Source organism: Heteronotia binoei, chromosome 8 (genome assembly GCF_032191835.1).
Source record: "Heteronotia binoei isolate CCM8104 ecotype False Entrance Well chromosome 8, APGP_CSIRO_Hbin_v1, whole genome shotgun sequence".
NCBI lineage: Eukaryota > Metazoa > Chordata > Lepidosauria > Squamata > Gekkonidae > Heteronotia > Heteronotia binoei.
Genome location: NC_083230.1, coordinates 71,523,593 through 71,543,319, shown reverse-complemented (window position 1 = coordinate 71,543,319; position 19,727 = coordinate 71,523,593). Strand labels below are relative to the sequence as shown.

The following is a 19,727-nucleotide window of genomic DNA, read 5'->3' as shown; positions in this document are numbered from 1 at the left end:
TTGGTAACATCTGGAACAAGAAGGTCAGGTTTGGCAATATAACAGCAGAAATTCTGCCCAACGACAAAATTTCCAGTCTGCAGATTTTCAGTAAAAGCTGTTCAGATTTTTTTATAATGATAGTAATATAAATTTTGCTTTATCTTGCTACATAGATGCCCAAATATCTTGTTTTTTTAAAAAAATAACAGTACATTCTGTTATTTTCTGTATCTCTTTTTGTTCATCACTGGTTGTCTCTAGTAACATTACTTTAGTCTTTTTATTCAATTTCTATCCAGAATAGGTTCCGAATTTAATTATTTGTTCCATTGTATATTTCAAAGAGATGTGTGGTTTTGTTAACTGCTATACCACCATCATCCACATAACTTTTCATCTTATATTCTTTTTTATCTTCTTTTATTCCAGTAATTATAGTATCTTGTCTTATTTTTATGGCCAATATTTCCATTGCCAAAAGAACAATAGCAGTGATATTAGACATCCTTGTTGAGTTCCTTTTGTTATGTCAATTTTTTTTTCTGTTAGGGAACCATTTACTTGAATTGTAGAGGCTAGTCAATATAAACACATTGCATCCAACTAAAATAATTCTCCACAGTTCATATTTTGTAATACCTTCATTAAAAATAACAAGACACATTATCAAAAAAAAATTCTGCATTCAGAAACATAAATGCTGTTTTTTCTCCTTTAATATTCAATCACATTCCGCAAATGTCTAATGTGATCTGAGAACAAATTCCATTTGATCTTCATGAATTAACCTGGGATGCACTTTTTTAGTCTTTCAGCAATTATTGTTGCAAAAATTTATAATCCAAATGTAATAAAGAGATTTTTGTGCATGACTGTGGCAATAGTGGATCATTTCCTTCTTTATAGATTAGGGTTATATTTGCCTCTCACCAAGTTGGTGGTATTTCTTTTCTGTCTTATATTTAAGTCATTGCTTTTTGCAACGGTATTATAAATATGTCTTCAAAACATTTATAATATGTTGCTATTGAGACATCTGGTCCAGAAGTCTTTTCAAAGGTTTTTTTTTAATAACAGCATGATTAATTTCTTGTATTGTTATCACTTGGTTTAATATTTTTCTATGCTCAGACGTAAATCTTTTAAATAGTCTCAAATGTTTTTTCATTTCTTTCTCATTTATAGATTCATCTTTGTAAAAAAAAAATTAAAAAAAATACTTTTTCAAGCATTTTTTGTTCTGAGTATTTAATTTCCTTTTTATCTTTTTTTTTCTTAAATGGTGTGCTAAACATCTTCCCAGTTTATTAGCAAATTCAAAATGTCTTTGAAATATTTCATTTTTTTCTGCATTTCTTCTGCTTCTAATAAGTCTACTTGATACTTTAATTAGATCCAAGTGGGCAGCCGTGTTGGTCTGAAGCAGTAGAACAAAGTAGGAGTCAAGTGTCACCTTTAAGACCAACAAAGTTTTATTCAGAATGTAAGCTTTTGTGTGCTCTAAGCACACTTCATCAGATGAGGAATCAGGTACAGTGAGCAGAGCTACATATAGCTGGTAGGCAGAATGCAAAATGGTAAAAATTTAAGATCCAATGACAGAATAGTAAATTAACAAATTGAGCAAACCTTTATCTGGGTAACATGAGCCTGAGAAACCAATAAAACAGTAAAATGCCAAAATGTGAGAATGTCTGTTAATCACTCTATTGTTATAAGCAAGCCTGGGCCAAATTGAGGGCATTCCTTTCTCAGACTTTTTCCCATCCAACTAATTTACCTTTTAACCTAAGGCAAAAACCAAAACTACTGTGCTTAATAATGTAATCAAGCAACTCTGAAAATGTTTAACACTGTTCTTATTTTGTTTATACTACAACACAGTTGCTCTCCTTTTCAAATATTAGAGTTACAGGCAATTAATGCAACTATAGTATAAATTCAAAGGCTCAGTCTCAATCTCAAAACAGTAAGCACGAAATTGCCATTCACATGAAACAACAAGAGAGTATATATACAAGGTTCCGCTCTAGCCTAAACATTCATTTCCAAAAGTCTCAAAAGATTTCCATAACACAGTCCATGTGCTGCAAATGCTCCTCCTCATAAACAGAAAGGCTGAATGCAGTCCCTCCTGCAACTTCACAGACAGGCTACTAGCTTCCTTGATGCCATGTTTTGCCGGGAGCTTGATCACAGCTATTTTCTCTCCAAACCTGCTGGCATGTAACTTACCATTTACAATCAGACCACCTGTCTGAAATCTTTCTCCACACTGCAGCCACTTGAATGGTCAGATTCGATTCTCCCCATTTCCAAGTGGGGGAAAGCAAGACAGGCCACTTGAATGGCTGCCAGACATTTCAGGCTGACAGCAGACAGGTGGACCCATTCCATTGTCAGGCTGAAATAGCTGCCACACATTTAAACCAGACAGCTGATGGGCAGCTCTCTGAATGCTCTCAAATAAAAGCCAGATAAAATATGCTTTTATTTGGACTGTTTATCAGTAGCCAAATCAGATTAGAGAATCTGGTTTGGCAACCAATAAACTGAGCCCAAATAAAAGCTGATCTTATCTGGCCTATCTGAATCTGGCTTATTTTACGCAAAAAATCTGATTCAGCTGAATAAATACCCCTAAAATACCATTAAAGTATTCTCCTGACACAGCATTCTGGGTGTTGAGATGAGAGTGCAGAAGCTGTAGAGAAGGATGGGGATTGTTGGGAGATGATAGGCCCTTTTACTTCCATCCCTGGCATGAGGTCTGCAGATCAAGCATACCCTCCACTCCCTGCAGTGGCAACTGTTTCAAGGTGGGAATTGCCTGCCAATTTTCTTGATATGGGGCAGGTGCCACATGGGGGAGGAACAACCCCTAGATGAGCCACAGGTGGCATATTCAAAGGGCAATGTGTGGCTTCCAATTTACTAGGTATCACTGTGTTACTGATTTAAACATAACCATTTATATTCTTGATGATGAAACTGAAAAAATGCATACATATCTTGTAACAAAGCATAACAGATGGTTTTTATAATAAAAAAGCTACAAGGAAAACTTAAAATTTTCTTACCAATTCTCATTTTGACTTTTGCCAGTAATCTGATATGTGGCAAGTATATGTTTTTCAAAGGCAGCACTGGAGTCGTAAATGTAGGATCTTCTGCATTTTGTTTAATTGAGTCTCCCAAAAGAAATAACTGTCAAAAGGCATAATTTAGTAATAAAAATTTTACAACAATATTTACTAATCTCATTTCTTTTATACAAACAAGTTCTAATCTTACATTGGTCTATGTAATAGGTCTTTATATACTCAAAAGTCCAGTGATTTCAGAGTTATAAAAGCTACTGGTGCTGACATAGATATTGAATTACTGTAAACTAGAACAGGAATAAGGATTTAGGTAAAGGGAAGGCAGCAGTCATAGTAAACAGCAGTGTGCTGCGGAACAAAGCAATCATTAGCTATGACTGTGAGCCAGAGAGCCCCAAGCAGAATACCATTATGTTGAAATGGATCCTTTGCACAAATTATATGCACAATTAGCTTAATGATGCAAGGAATTGTGCATCTGCATGCCAAAGGGGATCTTCAGTATGGACTGATTTTTGTCATATAAACTGATTGCATGAGGAAAATAGCTACTCAGCGTATGGAAACAGATTCTTGGATCTCAGCTTACAAGTTCTGATGCCATGGTGTTCTTCTGTTAACAGCCTTTGTATTAAAATATCTGAGAAATTAAATTAACCTCTCAACACATAGTATAGTTAGGAACTATCTCTTTCTAAAAAGGTTAAAGCTTCTATTAAGGCAAAAAAAACCCCTCTCCAAAACAAATATATTTTTTATCAATATATAAGAAGATTCTACACTAGCTTTATGAACATTGTATACTTCTACCAATACCTAAATCCCCAGCACATTTACAATCTTCATAGCTATTTCTGCATGTTTTGTCTTTCAGTGATATTTAATTAGACACTTATTACAAGTAGTTAAAAGAAATCATTGCAGGTCCATAGCCAGGATTTCAAAAATGGGAGGGATGTCTTTCATTTTTGGGGCGGCACTTCACTTAAGAAGTTAGCCCTGGAGCGGAGAGAAGGACAGCAGACATGGCAACAGGAGGGGTAGCAAAAGCAAAGCAAGAAGAGGCAAGGGATGGGGCAGAGCAAAGCTGGATGCAGGGCAATGTCCCTCAGCGTTGGAGGAATCAGATAGGAAGGGAAGCAGGAATTAACTGGAGCCCAGTTTCAGTCATTAATTCCTGTACTTACACTTGGTTTTAAAATATACTGCCCCAGTCAAAAAGAGTTGATGCATCTTTTCCCACCTCACACAAACAGAAGCACATCATGCCAGGGTCCCCCCTTCCAATCCCATCAGAAAACACAGAGAGACCACCTTGTGTGTTCAGTTGTTGCTCTGGGGCAAAGCTTGCTTTGGGTGGGGACTGTGCAGATCTGACTTTCACTTTCCCCCCCTTTGGGTGGTCATTTTGCATTTGCAAGACATGCATCTCCTGTCCTTCTCATAAAAATACAGGAATGCTAGTTCTGCAAAGGGAAATGGTTTGCATATATAGAGAGAACTGAGGTCCTTTTAACAACCAGGAAAGCCCCCAAAAGGAAGCTGGGTCAAGTCTGCAGCAGCAAAATTGACAGGAGTCCAGCAACCCCTTCCCTCCCTGCCCCTTTTATGGCAGCGGCTCCTGTCGCCCTTTCCATGTGATTTAAATCATGGGGGGAGGCAGGCAGGCAGTGGTCCTCAAGTGGCAGCGACAGCCACACCAGCGGCTGGGCAGGCAGTCAGGTGGGGCCCCCACAGTCCCCTCCATAGCTACAGGCCTGAACCCAGGCAGTCACAGTACAGAAAGTAACTACAGCCTTCTGTGCCCCCCCCAACTGTGCTCCTGTGGGTCAGCAGACTTGAAGGGACAGCATGGAGGACAAGCTGGGAGTCCACAGGAGGAATGTGGAATCAATGAACATCTCCCTCCCCTCCTCCACAGATGAGAAAGCCTTTCAATTGGAGCTGCTGCTATGCTGATGGAAAATCACTTTAGGACCCAAGCCCATGATTTCTCAGCTTTGCTTGCCAGCATACAAACACTCCAGGTGAGGAGAAAATGCTGGGAAATACATTCGCAAAGGAAGAAAAAGATGTTGACTAGTTTCAGTTGCTTGTAAGCAAATAATGTTAGCAGCTGTTAGAGAACTGAGACCAAAGGAAGGATAAAAACAGTATGTATGAGAAATCTGCTATGGCATGTTAACCATGTGAATAAAACAGCAAGAAGACAGAGGTTTGAATCCAGTGGGATTGTTATTTTTTTGTCCTTTGACTAAAGCAAATTTCCAAACCCACATTAGTGGGTGAGTGCTAAAATAAATTATCTTTTTAGATTCCAGCTTCTCTGTTCTCCCAGACTGAGAATACCAGTGGACAGAGTAGGAGACTTGGACCAGGGAGGCCTGAGTTAAAATCCATGAATTGGATTTTAAAATCTATGAGCTAGATCCTTGAAGTTCATCAGGTGGCCTTGGGCAAGTCACTTTTCTCTGTCTAAGTAAATTTGTATGCTTATTGCAAGGATACAATTTTTAAAAGGACCAAGAAATCAAAAAAGGGCAGAATAAACATACATAATTTATACATACATACATTAAAAATGTGATGTATTACCACAAACTGCTTTCTAAATCTCCTTTAGTTTCAAAAATGTTTTGCCATAGAACATTAAAGGCTGCTGTTCTGGAGCATAATTTTAAAACTCTCCTGGAACAAACAGAATAAATCTGTAGATCCTGCCTAAAGATAACAAAGACCCTAGAGTTCATACAAACACCATCCTTATCTTCTCTCAACTGAGCCTTGCCCCTTGTGTTTCGTTTGTCCCAATTCTTGACTGTCTGCTCTATCAGCATTTAGCATAATGCCAGAATTCATTACTGATTATATTTTAAAAGTGACAACTTTCTGGATCCTAGATTATTAGCGCTGCCTGTCTACCAAAAGAATCTGAATCTGTGCCAAACTCAACCTGGATGTCATAATCAGGTTACGAACTCTGAAAAAAATGTACATAGACACAAAAAAAAATCAGCTATGTAATACTTGCATGCTTACCTGTTCAATGACAAGCCTATGTGCCAGAATTAATAAATCTAGTTGATTAGTTTTAGAAATATGTTTTGACTCATCTTCTGTTTGTGTCTTCATTATGTCAGTTAACAGAAGCATACTCTTCACTAATGTTAAAGCAGCTGGAGGCGAAATCAGTGTCTTTTCTTCAAGTAATTTGATTATATCCTGTATGAATAACAGAACATAGTAAAATATTAGATTTGAGTCTAGTAGTACCTAAAAGGCCCACAAGTTTTCCAGGATATAAGTTATCAAGAGTCAAAGCTCCCTTCATCATATAATATGATTGTCAAAAGCTTATCCCTAGAAATCTTATTGGCCTTTAAGTTGCTACTGCACTCAAACCTTGGTTCTCTCCTGAAGGCTAACACAATTACCAACCTGTAAGTAACATACTGATGGCTAAACCATGTAGACCAATGGTTTTAAAATACTGAGTCTTGCTTCTAAATTTACTCTGTCTTCTGCTCCCCACCCGCAATCCATCTGTTTCATAAATGGGCATGCAAAAACTTTGCATACATGGGCACAAGAAAAAGATTCAGACAGTGACATCTCTGACCATCATACACAGAGAGACAACATTAGAATAAATCTGATGAAATGGGAGGGGGGGGATAACTGTATTATTATTGCTGTCATTGTTATTTAGATTTATAAACTGCACCTCTCAAAGGGCTCAGGGCAGTGTACAGCATATTAAACACAGTAACAAGTAAAAAAACAGTGAATTAATAATAATCAAGCAGATAAGAAAGATAGGTTGCTTACCTGTAACTGTAGATCTTCGAGTGGTCATCTGTGCATTCACACTCACGGAATAGAGTGCCTGCGCCGATCCCCAAATAGGTACCTAAAAAGCCCGGGATTTTTTCGTGCTTGGCACCAACGGGCATGCACAGGCGTCCCAGTGCACATGCTCGCCGGCGCCAGCATAAGGATCCCGCCAGTTCTTTCCTGACCACTGGAAGCCCCTACTGAAGGGAGACCATCAGCAGTGGGGAAGGAGGGCGGGTAGTGTGAATGCACAGATGACCACTTCAAGATCTACAGTTACAGGTAAGCAACCTGTCTATCTTCTTCATGGTCTCTGTGCTTCACACTCATGGGAGATTAGCAAGCAAGACATACCTGGAGGCAGGAAGATGGTCAACCAGAAGAAACAGTTTGCAGCACCGCAGCTCCCAGACGAGTCGTCTGTTGAGCATGCATGTCCAAAGCGTAGTGCTTCATAAAGGCATGTGGAGAGGACCAGGTGGCAGCCTTGCAAACGTCCGTCAGGGAAACGCCTTTCAGGAACACCACCGACGTCGCCATCGCTCTTGTAGAGTGTCTGCGAATAGGCCCAGGTAACGGCTTCTTAGCCAACAAATAACACAGTTTAATAGTCTCAGTGAGCCATTTTGAAAGCCGCTGAGACAAGATTCTGGAACCTAACTTAGGAGCAGCATAAGAAACAAAAAGATGCTGATCCTTACGAAAACTCTTAAAGTGACTCAAATGAAACAATAAGGTACGCTTAACATCTAAAGCATGCAACCTACGTTCCTCATCCGAGGAAGGTGTAGGATAAAACGTGGGCAACCAAACTTCTAAGTTAAGGTGGAACTGAGAAACCAGCTTGGGGAGAAAGGAAATATCAGGAGCTAAGGACACTCCAGACTCCTGAAAAGCTAAATATGGGTAGTCACAACGCATAGCCGTGAGCTCCCCTGCATGGCGTGCTGATGTGATGACTACCAAAAAAGCAGTCTTCCAAGATAGGAGCTGTAACGAGCATGTGGCCATCGGCTCAAAAGGACGCCGAGTCAGCCTGTCCAACACTAGAGTCAAATCCCACAACTGTGGGGGTATCTCGAAGGAGGATGAAGCCTAAGCAAACCCTTCAAAAATCTCTTAGAATGAAAGTGTGCAAAAATTGAATGCCCCACCACTGGTTCATGAGATGCAGATATTGCCGCCAGATAAACTTTAATGGAGGAAAAAACAAGGCCAACATCCACCAGAGATAACAAAAACTCAAAAATAACCAGCAGTCCACCCTCTGGGGCGAAACTGTAGGATCAACTAAAAACTGAAGAAACTTCCGCCACTTCCTATCATAAGTGCGGGTAGACAGCTTCCTGCTATTCAAGAAAACGTGTTGGACTCTGCTGGAGAACTCACAGGGTCGATGAACCACGCTGTCAGCTTCAGGTGGGGCACGTTGTGATGGAATACATGACTGTTCTGAGCTGACAGAAGATCCAGTTCCGCCGGAAACTGGTAGAAGACCCCCCTCGCCAGTTGGAGCAAGACTGGGAACCAGTTCTGCCGAGGCCACCACGGAGTCACCAGGATGCAGCATGGTCTCTCTCTTGCAATCTTGTTGACCACCCTTGTCAATAGTGGCAGAGGTGGGAACAGATATAGGAACCGACCTTCCCACAGGAACAGCAGACCGTCTCCCAATGACTCTGGATCCGAGCCCCCTCTGGAGCAGAACAGAGGACACTTTCGGTTCTCAGCTGTGGCAAAGACGTCCACCTGAGGATACCCCCAGAACTGAAACACAGGTTGAAGGAAGTGCCACTATATCTCCCACTTGTGCGGGGAAGCCGCACCCCTGCTGAGGGAGTCTGCTTGCAGGTTGAGCACCCCTGGGAGATGCACAGCCTTCACAAAGATGTTGTGGTCCAGGCACTCCGACCACAGTTCCAGTGTCAGCGCACAGAGCCGTCAAGAAACTGTCCCTCCCTGTCTGTTGATGTAACACAGGGCAGTGGTATTGTCCGTAAGCAGAGCAACAACCTTCCCCGCCACCATGGGGCGGAAGGATCGAAGATCAAAATGAACTGCCAGCAGTTCCAGGTAATTTATATGGCAGAGAGTCAATTTCAAAGGCCAAGGGCCCCCCCCACACAGAGCGCCCAACCCCATAAAGACGTATCTGTTGTGATTGTCACTGTTGGTACAGGTAGGTGGAAGGGAGCTCCCTGACAAATGTTGTCCTTTGATTTCCACCACTGCAATGTCTGAAGTGTCACAGGTGGAATTACAAACCTCTTTCGAGGTGAGTCGCTTAACGGTTGAAACTGACAAAGAAACCAAAGTTGTAGGCCTCTCATCCTCAGCTTCGCAAAGATCAGCACACCTGTAGTCGCCACCATCAGCCCCAGCATCCGCTGCAGCTGCTGCGCCGTGCCCCACTTTCGACTCTGCAGAAGTTCGACAGGGTTGATAATGTCCATTGCTCTCTGCTGAGGCAGGAAAGCGCAATGAAGGTTCGTATCCAGCAAAGCCCCTATGAACTGAACTGTCCATGATGGAGTAAGGTGTGATTTCTCCAAATTGACCTGCAGACCCAAGGTGTGAAGAAGAGTGGTGGCAATATGGTTTGACAAACTTTCCTTCGACTCCACCACAAGGAGCCAATCGTCGATGTATGGAAAGATGACTATCCCTTGAAGCTGAAGATGGGCAGCCACAACGCTCATCATCTTCGTGAACACCCGAGGTGCAGTGGACAGGCCAAACGGAAAGGCCTTGAACTGGAAGTGTTGAGAACCTACTGCAAACCGAAGGAAACGTCTGATTGCAGGATGGATGCTGACATGGAAGTAGGCATCCTTGAAGTCCAGCATTGCCATCCAGTCCCCTTGGTTGATGAGGGGCAGAATTGTTTGCAGAGTAGACATTCGAAACTTCTGGTACAGAATAAACTTGTTCAGATTCCGAAGGTCCATGATTGGTCTCAAACCCCTGTCCCGCTTGGGAACCAGGAAGTAACGAGAGTAGAAGCCTTCCGTCCTGGCCTCCACCGGGACCCATTCTATGGCGTGTTTTTGTAGGAGGTTGCTCACCTCCTCCAGCAGAGATGGGGAAGGGGGTGTGGTGATTACCACAGATTGGTTCAGAATCTGAGCAAAATCTATTTTGTAGCCTTCCGCAACGATGGAAAGCACCCACCTGTCCATAGAGATGGACTCCCAGGCTGACAGAAATGGGCGGAGGCGGATAGACGAAGGAGAAGTGGGGACGGTGACGTGTGCTACCAGAAAGTCAAAGGCCCTGCTTTTGAGGGCGAGTGCCCTTTGACTTGCTGGTGGTCTGTGCAGAAGTGTAGCGGTTTCTATTGTTCCCCCTGTATGGGGACCTACTCTCAGATTGGGCAGAGCGAGGTCTCCACTGCTGTTCTGGGGAGAACTTTTGATATGGCTTCTTTGACCAAGGTTTGTTCCACTGTTTTGATTTCGTAGCTCTGGAAGACGCCGGGACACCCAGATTCCTGGAAGTTTTTATGCTTTTATTCATTTCTTGGAGTGCATTGTCGGTGGTCGAGCTGAAGAGGCCTTCGCCCACAAAGGGCAGATCTTCAACGAAGGCCCTGGTGTCTTGCTGGAGGGCCGTTGACCTGATCCAGGAGTGGCGGCGGAGGCAGACAGCAGAAGTGATGGTTCTTACTGAGACGTCCACCATATGGTTTGCTGCAGCCAGTTGTTGTTTGGCTACAGCAAAGCCTTCCTTCTGCAACTTCTTTGCAGCAGACCTCTTCTCCTCACTCAGGGAAGACAAGATGGTGCGGTCTCATTTGGAGTACTGTGTGCAGTTCTGGTCGCCGCACCTCAAAAAGGATATTATAGCATTGGAGAAAGTCCAGAGAAGGGCAACTAGAATGATTAAAGGGCTGGAGCACTTTCCCTATGAAGAAAGGTTGAAACGCTTGGGACTCTTTAGCTTGGAGAAACGTCGACTGCGGGGTGACATGATAGAGGTTTACAAGATAATGCATGGGATGGAGAAAGTAGAGAAAGAAGTACTTTTCTCCCTTTCTCACAATACAAGAACTCGTGGGCATTCGATGAAATTGCTGAGCAGAAAGGTTAAAACGGATAAAAGGAGGTACTTCTTCACCCAAAGGGTGATTAACATGTGGAATTCACTGCCACAGGAGGTGGTGGCGGCCACAAGTATAGCCACCTTCAAGAGGGGTTTAGATAAAAATATGGAGCACAGGTCCATCAGTGGCTATTAGCCACAGTGTGTGTGTATATAAAATTTTTTGCCACTGTGTGACACAGAGTGTTGGACTTGATGGGCCGTTGGCCTGATCCAACATGGCTTCTCTTATGTTCTTATGTTCTTAAGAGGAAGGTAAGTTGTTCCCACACTGAGTATTCGTATCTAGCCATGCATGCAGCATAGTTAGATCCTTTACTCCCAGCGCCCCAGCAGAGTAAAACCTCCTCCCAACATTGTCCAGCTTCTTTCCCTGCATGTGGAGAGGAGTGCGTCTTGCGGGCCTTTGTCAAGGAGGATACGACCACCGAATTGGGCTTTGGATGTGTGAAGAGAAATTCAGCACTGGCCTCTTGGACACAGTACATGTGGTCCAACCTTCTTGATGACACAGGTGTAGAAGCAGGCTTCGCCCAGGGCTCCTTCAATGCCTGTAAGATGACCTTCGTAACAGGCAGGGCAACCGCTGTAGACGTATCCCGCTGCATGATGTCGAATATGGTGTCGTCTACAACGGGTTGCGGTTGTGTCACCGGGAGAGAGAGGGAAAGTGCCATCCTCTTCACCAGGTCCCCATACGACTTTAGATCCTCCTATGGTGAAATGGGAAGATCCTCAGCGGTATGAGACACTGGTGAAGGTTCCAAAGCCCTGTCCGGATCGTCGGTACCGACCTCGGAGTCCGACGATGAAGACTCTCTCCTCAAAGAATGTTCCGAGAGCAGCGGCGTTGACTCTCTGACGGGTGACCGGATCGACACCGACGAGCTAGGCTGGACTTCCTCCACCACCATGCCGTGTCTTTCGGGAGGGACGGACATCGATGCTGAGGGACGCTGCCTAGAATGCTGGGAAAGGCTCAACATATGGGATGCCTCGGATTGCTGGTCCCTGTCTGCAAACTCCCAAGGGGGGTACCACTGGTACGGCAGGTATGGATAGGCATAGGGAGGCCACTGGAACTGCTCCCATGGTGGAAGCGGTGGGAAGCGGCGAGCTACAGTGGTCGGTTCCAGCTTTCTCCGACCTCTTGCCTGATCCAGCGGTGCCAACGGCTCCATCGGTGCCAACACCTCCACCTCTGAGACAGAGTCACTCTCGCTGCGACGCCTCAACCCTGAAGAATGGGAGTGCTGAGTGAGGTCAATTTCTTGCTCCAATGCCGATAGACACAACTGCTGCGAAGCACTGACTCTCGACACTGAAGGGCTACGATGTGGAGACGCCAAGATCTTCCTTGGTGGAGCGGTCGACATCGATGTCGAAGTGTCATGAGAAGGGGAAGGAGTGCGGGACGATCTCTTCTTCCGCTTCTCCTTAGATTTCACCTTCTTCAGTGCGGATGATCAGGTCCCCGAGTCATCCCAACGCTTCTTAGCTGGGGTGTCCACTGACCCTTCAGAAGGTTGCTTTGTGGAACGTCCACGCTCTACTGGCATCTCGGTCCTGATCGGCGATGTATCGGCCAATGTGACCATCGGGGCCACGGCCTCTCCCATCGGTACCGATGGACCTGATGCCATCTTTTGAGGACGAAGTGCCGACTCAACCAATGCAGCCGAAAGCCTCGCTGCTCGATTCTTGCAAGTTTGTTTGGAAAAACTCAGGCAGTGCGAGCAAGAATCCACACGATGTCCCTCGCCCAAACAAAAGAGACAGAGGGAATGGCCGTCAGGGGGTGCAATCTTCTTCCCACAGGAGCGGCACCTCTTTAAAAAAACCCAACATCTTTCCATAGACGCCAAGGAAAAAACCCACCCAGGAAAGTCTCTGAGAAGAAAAATGGGAGAAAACTGGGCCCCGAAGGGCAAGTCCAACAAAAAAAATTTTTTTTAACAACACTAACTAACCACACTAAGAAAATAACAAACGGGCTATATACAACAAGAAAGGCAATCCTAAGATTACTTTACCAACCGGGGACACGAAAGGAGATCCTCTCAGCGCAGCAGTTAGAAAGGAACTGGTGGGATCCCCGTGCTGGCACTGGCGAGCATGCGCACAGGGATGCCTGCGCATGCCTGTTGGTGCCGAGCACGGAAAAATCCCAGGCTTTTTAGGTACCGATTCTGGGATTGGAGCAGGCGCTCTATCCCATGAGTGTGAAGCACAGAGACCATGAAGAAGATCTATATACAATATAACATGCAGTACACAGCTGATGTCATAAAATCACTTCACTCCCCCATGGGGTGGATCTTCTTAAGAGAAGTTAATAAGGCAGAATAAAGGCCATAGTCAGGAACCATTGCTGCTCTCAACTGTAGGCCTGGTAGAACATCTCAGTTTCACAAATCAAGTATAGGGGTTCCTCTTTTATTGGGATTGAACTTGTACTTTGGTTGATATAACAAAGATGGCATAAAACCGGCTCAGGATCATAGCTTTGTGGCACCCCACCCTCTTCCATTTATTCCATGACAAGAGGCTACCCTCACTCCCATTTTAGAATCACTATTCAAGACAGAAAGACAATCTAGACTAACTATCTAAAATGAAGGTATCAATTATGACAAAGACAGTTTACTCAGCAATTTTGGGGGGAATTTGTGCTTGGTCTTCAAACCTGTAAATGACGCTTAATGTTAGTCACTGGTTGTCTTTCTTGAAGGCCCATCATGACAGCTTGCATCGTAATTTCAGCAAGTATCTCAGAATCATTAAATGCTTCAGCTTCCATTTGTACCTCATTGATCAGACATGAGCACTCTGCCAGTTCATTTTCTTAAAAATATATATTAATATACATAAATCAATAAAACATACTATAAAATGCCAGCATATAAAATTGCAAATTTCATTTAATGTAACACATTGATGAAAGTAATAATGATCCTGTGAACTTAGTTTGCCCTTACCATAGTTTATTTTTATTTATTTATTTATTTATTAGTGGCTAGGCACAGATAGAGTGCTACCCAACTGTCTTACCAGGATTAGATCACTGGGACTGCCCCATCATGGTTTTGACCGTATCTGTGGTTAGCATTACACCTGCACATTTTTAGTGCTGAGATTAGTAAGTGTCAAACCAATTTGTAACTATGGCAGGGGAAGGCTTGAAAACTGCAGTATGATAGCAACAATAAGTAATGCTAAGAAATGTGTACTTGTATAGCCTGTACTACCAGATACCTCAATGAACAATAAAACTGAAAAGAAGCAACACAGCAATGGATTTTAGCCTGGAAGAGAGATGGATTCTCCACATTCAAATAAACAGGTATTGGAGACAAAAATAGGAAATAGCCAAAACCTTCACACCCTATCTGTGAGCTTCCAAAAGCATCCACTTTACAAATGCTGCATTAGATTAGATGTTTATGTAATTACTGGGAATAAGGTCCATTGTGAAGAAAAATACAACTGACTCTAGGAAGAGACTCTGGGCGAATGCCTCCCTACTCTTACTGTCTTCCCACCCACCCAAATGAAGGCACTGCCCCCTCGCACACACACAAAGACACTTCAAGGAAAGCTGATCTCTGCCATTGGGAGAGCAGCTGTAATTCTGAGTGATCTCCTCATCTGGAGACTGATAATAGTGGTTTTCCAGGAGGAAATGGCTGGTTTGGATGGTGGAGTGTATGACATTGTACCCGTCTGATGTTCCACCCTCTACAGGCTCCACCCCTAAAATCTCCAGGAATTTCCTAACCTTGAGTTGGCAACCCTCTCTCCTTCCCTTTATCTGCTCCTCTGACTTCAGCTTTCCATCGCCTTCCCCCTCCCTGCAGCCTCTACGTAGGAAAAGGACAGTCTTTCTCCACAATGGGGGACCAAAGCAACTTACATAATTCTCCTCTCCCCACTTTGATCTGCACCCTGTGAGGTAGGTTAGGTTAAAAGTCTGTGACTGGTCCAAAATCACCCAGTCAGCTTCCACAGCAAAAACCTGGGTCTGGCAGACCCCACTCTGAAGCCCTAACTCCTATGTCCTCCTCAAACTCCACCACAGAATCTCCAGGAATTTCCCACCAACCTGGAACTGGCAGCCCTAGTCAAGACTGGCCCCAATGAGTTCTCCCTCAGAGGCCTTTAATGATACCTTTCAGACCAACAGCCTCTCTCTGATAATGTTGGTCTTAAGCACATGACTTCACTCTCACTCTCTGTCTCACTTTCCCTCCCTCCCTCTCTGTATCTGGTCTGCTGCCAGGGGACACCATTCCCTTCCAGAGGTGGAGAGGGAGGAGCTCTCAGCCAATCAAGGGAAGGCTTTCTCTGGCTCTTTCCCCCCTCCTCCTCTCTCAGCCAGTTAAGGGAAGCGTTTTTTTCTCTCCTCTGTGAAGCAATGTGACAAGTGGCTCAGCAAATGGGAGAGTAGGAAGAGCCAGCAACTGTCAGAACCAAAGCTGCTTGGCTTTTCCTGACAGAATCAGCTTGGCTGGCTAGCAAAAGCCACTCAGGGGGAGAGAGAGGAGTGGATTCAACCATGGCACTCAAGTACTCTTGATTGATGGTTTGATAGGGTAAAGGTTGATGTAACTCAGTCCCAACCAATGAGGAAGCTTCATTTTGCCAAGATGAAACAACATATCTGTGTGTATGTGTATGTATGTGTGTATGTGTATGTGTACACGCGCACACACAGGGCTTTTTTGAGCTGGAATGCACCGGAACGCCGTTCTGGCTGGCTCAGTCAGCGTTCCAGCTGTCTTGGCTTGCATTCTGGCTACAGGCAAGCCCTGGAAGGCAGCCCCGTGCTTTCCCCTTCCCTGGCCTCTCTGCAAGAGCAGGCACAAAGTGCTGGCCAGGGAGGGAAGAAGGAAGGGACAGAGAGTGGCAGGCCCAGTTGTACTGCAGCAGCAGTAGCTTCCCAGAGGCCCAATCGCAGCGTGGGCTCACAGCGCCAAGCATCACTGCCACAGCCATTTTCCAGAACCCGGGGGCAGGGCAGGCTTGCAGGGCTGAGCCTCGGCCATGGCCACTTCCCAGAGCCCAGGGCGCAGTGTGGGCTCCCAGCAACAAGCCTCTCAGCCACTTCCCAAAGCCCGGAGTGCAGGACTGGCTCACAGGGCCAAGCCTTGCAGCCGTGGCCGCTTCCTAGAGCTTAGGGGCAGGGCAAACTCGCAGCACCAAGCCTCATGGTCGCTTCCCAGGGTGCAGGGTGGGCTCACAGGGCTGAACCTCGTAGCTGCTTTCCACAACCCGAGGTGCAGGATGAGCTTGCAGGGCCAAGCCTTGCAGCCATGGCTGCTTCCCAGAGCCTGGGGCAGGGCGAGCTTGCAGCACCAAGCCTCATGGCCGCAGCAGCTTCCCAGAGCCCAGGGTGCAGGGCAGGATCACAGAACTGAGCTTCACGGCTGCTTCCCAGAGCCCAAAGTACAGGGTGGGCTTGCGGGCTGAACTTTGCCACTGCGGCTGCTTCCCAGAGTCCAGGGTGCAGGGCCTCTCGGCCGCTTCCTAAAGCCCAGGGCACAGGGAGGGCTCACAGCACTGAGCTTCACAGCTGCTTCCTAGAACCTGGGGTGCAGGGCAGGCTCACAACACCAAGCCTCGCAGCCGCTTTACAGAGCCCAAGGTACAGGGCAGGCTTGCAGGCTGAACCTCTCTGCCGCGGCTGCTTCCCAGAGTCTGGGGTGCAGGGCAGGTTTGCAGTGCCAAGCCGCCCTGCAAGCAGCTGCTTGCCAGGCTCACGGGGCCCAGCCACACTGTAGCGGCCAGTTCCCAGAGCCCAGGTCGTAGAGCAGGCTGGCAGGCTGAGCCTCCTTGTAGCAGCCACTTCCTAGAGCCCCAGTCGCCAGCCCAGCTTGCAGGGCCCAGCCATGCTGCCATGCCTGCTTACTAGATCTCAGGTCGCAGGGCAAGCTTGCCGAGCCAAGCCATGCTGTGTAGGCAACTTTCTGGAGCTTCCCTGGAATTCCCTTTGATGGATCGCTGCTTGTGGTCTTGGAGGAGGAAAGGGGGCGGGAGTATTGCACATTTAAAACAAACAAAACCTCTTTAAAACAGAAAAGAAAAAAATTCCGGGGAAAAATGCCACCTGATGACCCAGGAATAAGGTAACAGAAGCACGGGAGGGAGGGAAAGGAAAGCAGCTGACTGAAGTGCTTTCATCCTCTTCGCTTTGGTCAGAATCCGTTTATCTTGTCTGCCCTCCCATCCCGGCAGCTTAATGTTAGAGCCACACAGAATAAACGTCAGAAGTTTGATAGCCACAAGACATGAACATCAGGTATTTGAGAGATGCAAGACAGAAGGAAGATAGATGGAGGAGGCAGAAAGAGGTGGAAAGAGAGCAACTTTAAATGCATTCTCCAGGCTGCTGGTTGGCTTGGAGAAGTGATTTAAGGAGACAAATGCCTTCTCTGAACTGGCTGATTAGGCAGTGGGGGCTTTGAGAGCCACACAATATGTGGCTCCTGAGCCATAGTTTGGCCACCCCTGGTATAGTATACTCTAGATATATTTCTTCATGTCAAAGAATTAAGGTGTAGCAGATTTGTTCTTGTTTGATTGCTCTGAAAGGATTAGTTTTCCACCATGACTCACAGACAATTGTTGTTTCACAGGCTGCATCCTGGTAACTTATTCTCCTGCTACTGCATGAGCACATGCTGTGTAACCAACTGTAATAACTTTCCAAAGTTACACATTTTAATAAAACAGAGGCTGAGTCAGTACCCTTTCCCCTTAAATAAGAGAGACACAGCTACTTGTGTGATTATTCAACTTGACAGTTTAATATTTCCTTTATATTTTGAACTTTTCTTAGATGGATATTTCTTATATTTCTGGATTTTCTGGAAGCCAAGCATATTTTTTCAGATTCTCCTGAGCAGAAAAATGTGAAACAAAAGGATATAAATATTTTAAGGGAGAGGTAGTTATGGGGGGGGGGGGTGTTCCTCATCTGTTGTTACCCAATCCCTACCAGGTTCTGCTCCAAGCGGAAAATTTCTCTGCACCCTCCAGTGACAAATGGAGTCCTGCCTTGGTGGCAGCCGCAAGAGAAATATGATGACTTAGATAGATAGATAGATAGATAGATAGATAGATAGATAGATAGATAGATAGATAGATAGATAGATAGATAGATGAATTTATTGTCATTGTTCTCAACAAAAAGAGAGCAACGAAATGAGGTGCTCTTCCACAAACATACCAACACATCAAACACACATATTCATAAACCATTTAAATACATCTAAAACCATTAAACCATTAAAACCATTAAAACCATTTAAATACATCTAAAACGGATAAACATTCATAAAACCATTTAAACCATTTAAACCATTAAATAAACATTCATAAAACCATTAAACATTCATAAAACCATTAAAACCATTTAAACCATTAAATACTTCTAAAACAGATAATCCTTCATAACCCTGCATTTAACCTAACCACAGCACTTGGATAGAAACTGTCCTTAAATCTGTTTGTCCTAGCCTTCAACACTCTATATCGTCTACCTGACGGTAAGATCTCAAAAAGCAAATGGCCCAGATGTGTATGGTCCCTTAGGATCATTTGTATCTTCCTTTTACATGCCATATTATACAGATCCACCAATGAGGGGAGAGAACATCCACAAATCTTTTGTGCTCTTCTCGTCACTCTTTGGAGCACCCTTCTCTCTGCTTCCGTGCAGCTCCCAAACCACGCGCAGAGGCAATAAGATAAAATGCTCTCAATGGAACTACGATAAAAGGCAACCAGCAGACTCCCTGACAGTTGTAGTGATCTTAAGAGTCTTAAGTAGTATAGTCGTTGCTGGGCCTTTTTCTCTAGAGCTAAAGTATTTGCCCCCCATGTTAGATCCTGTTTCATGGTAATTCCCAGAAACTTCCATTCTGTCACCTGTTCTACCATAACACCATCAATAAACAACGGCTGGGTGTCCAAACTACTCTTCCTGTAATCCACTATAATTTCCTTCGTCTTATTTATATTTAAAATAAGATTATTTACTTTACACCAAAGGGACAGCTGTTGAACTTCCCTCCTGTACGCAGACTCATCATCCTCAGAGATGAGCCCTACCAACGTTGTATCATCTGCATACTTAATGATTTTGTTACTCAGACTGCTAGAAACACAATCAGACGTGTAAATAGTGAAAAGAAGTGGACTCAAGACATCCCTGAGGGGTGCCAGTATTTAAGATCTTCACGGAGGAAATATATCCATCCATTTTAACCCTTTGTGAACGACCTGACAAAAAATTCAAAATCCACTCACATATAGAGTCCAACAGCTTCAATAGCTGGATGGAAAGGATCCTAAGAGTAGCCCTATTCCTTCCACTGTTCTCCCTAACAGCTGGGTGAAATGGAGGAAATAAATACACATTTCCTGTCTAGGCAGGCTCATCTTAATACTGCGTGTATGGGACAAAGAAGACAGTTGAGAGAGCATGTGCATCAGCTATGTTCATACTGATCCCCCAGCCTTGTATCCAGATGAATGACTATGGCCTGGAAATATGTTGATTCCTTGAATGCACTGTGATCAGATGTGGCTAAGGCTTGTGAAGTCTTCTTTGTGTTTTCCATAGAGCAAACTGTCTTCAGTAAAAAGGGCATTGTCAAAAAATGAAAATTTCCACAAATTGCTATATTTTTCAGCTGGTGATGC

The 19,727-nt window shown here is 44.6% G+C and overlaps 1 protein-coding gene across 1 annotated transcript in view; it reads right to left on the bottom strand.

Annotated features, from left to right (window-relative positions):
• Positions 1-19,727, bottom strand: part of CFAP54 (cilia and flagella associated protein 54) — a 330,085-nt gene that overhangs the window by 67,045 nt on the left and 243,313 nt on the right. Inside the window, exons 56-58 of the mRNA XM_060244423.1 lie at positions 13,708-13,865; positions 6,126-6,308; positions 3,063-3,189 (exon numbers count right to left, since the gene is read on the bottom strand). Of these exons, the coding sequence (XP_060100406.1) occupies positions 3,063-3,189; positions 6,126-6,308; positions 13,708-13,865 (468 nt within the window). The remainder of the gene's footprint in view (positions 1-3,062; positions 3,190-6,125; positions 6,309-13,707; positions 13,866-19,727) is intronic.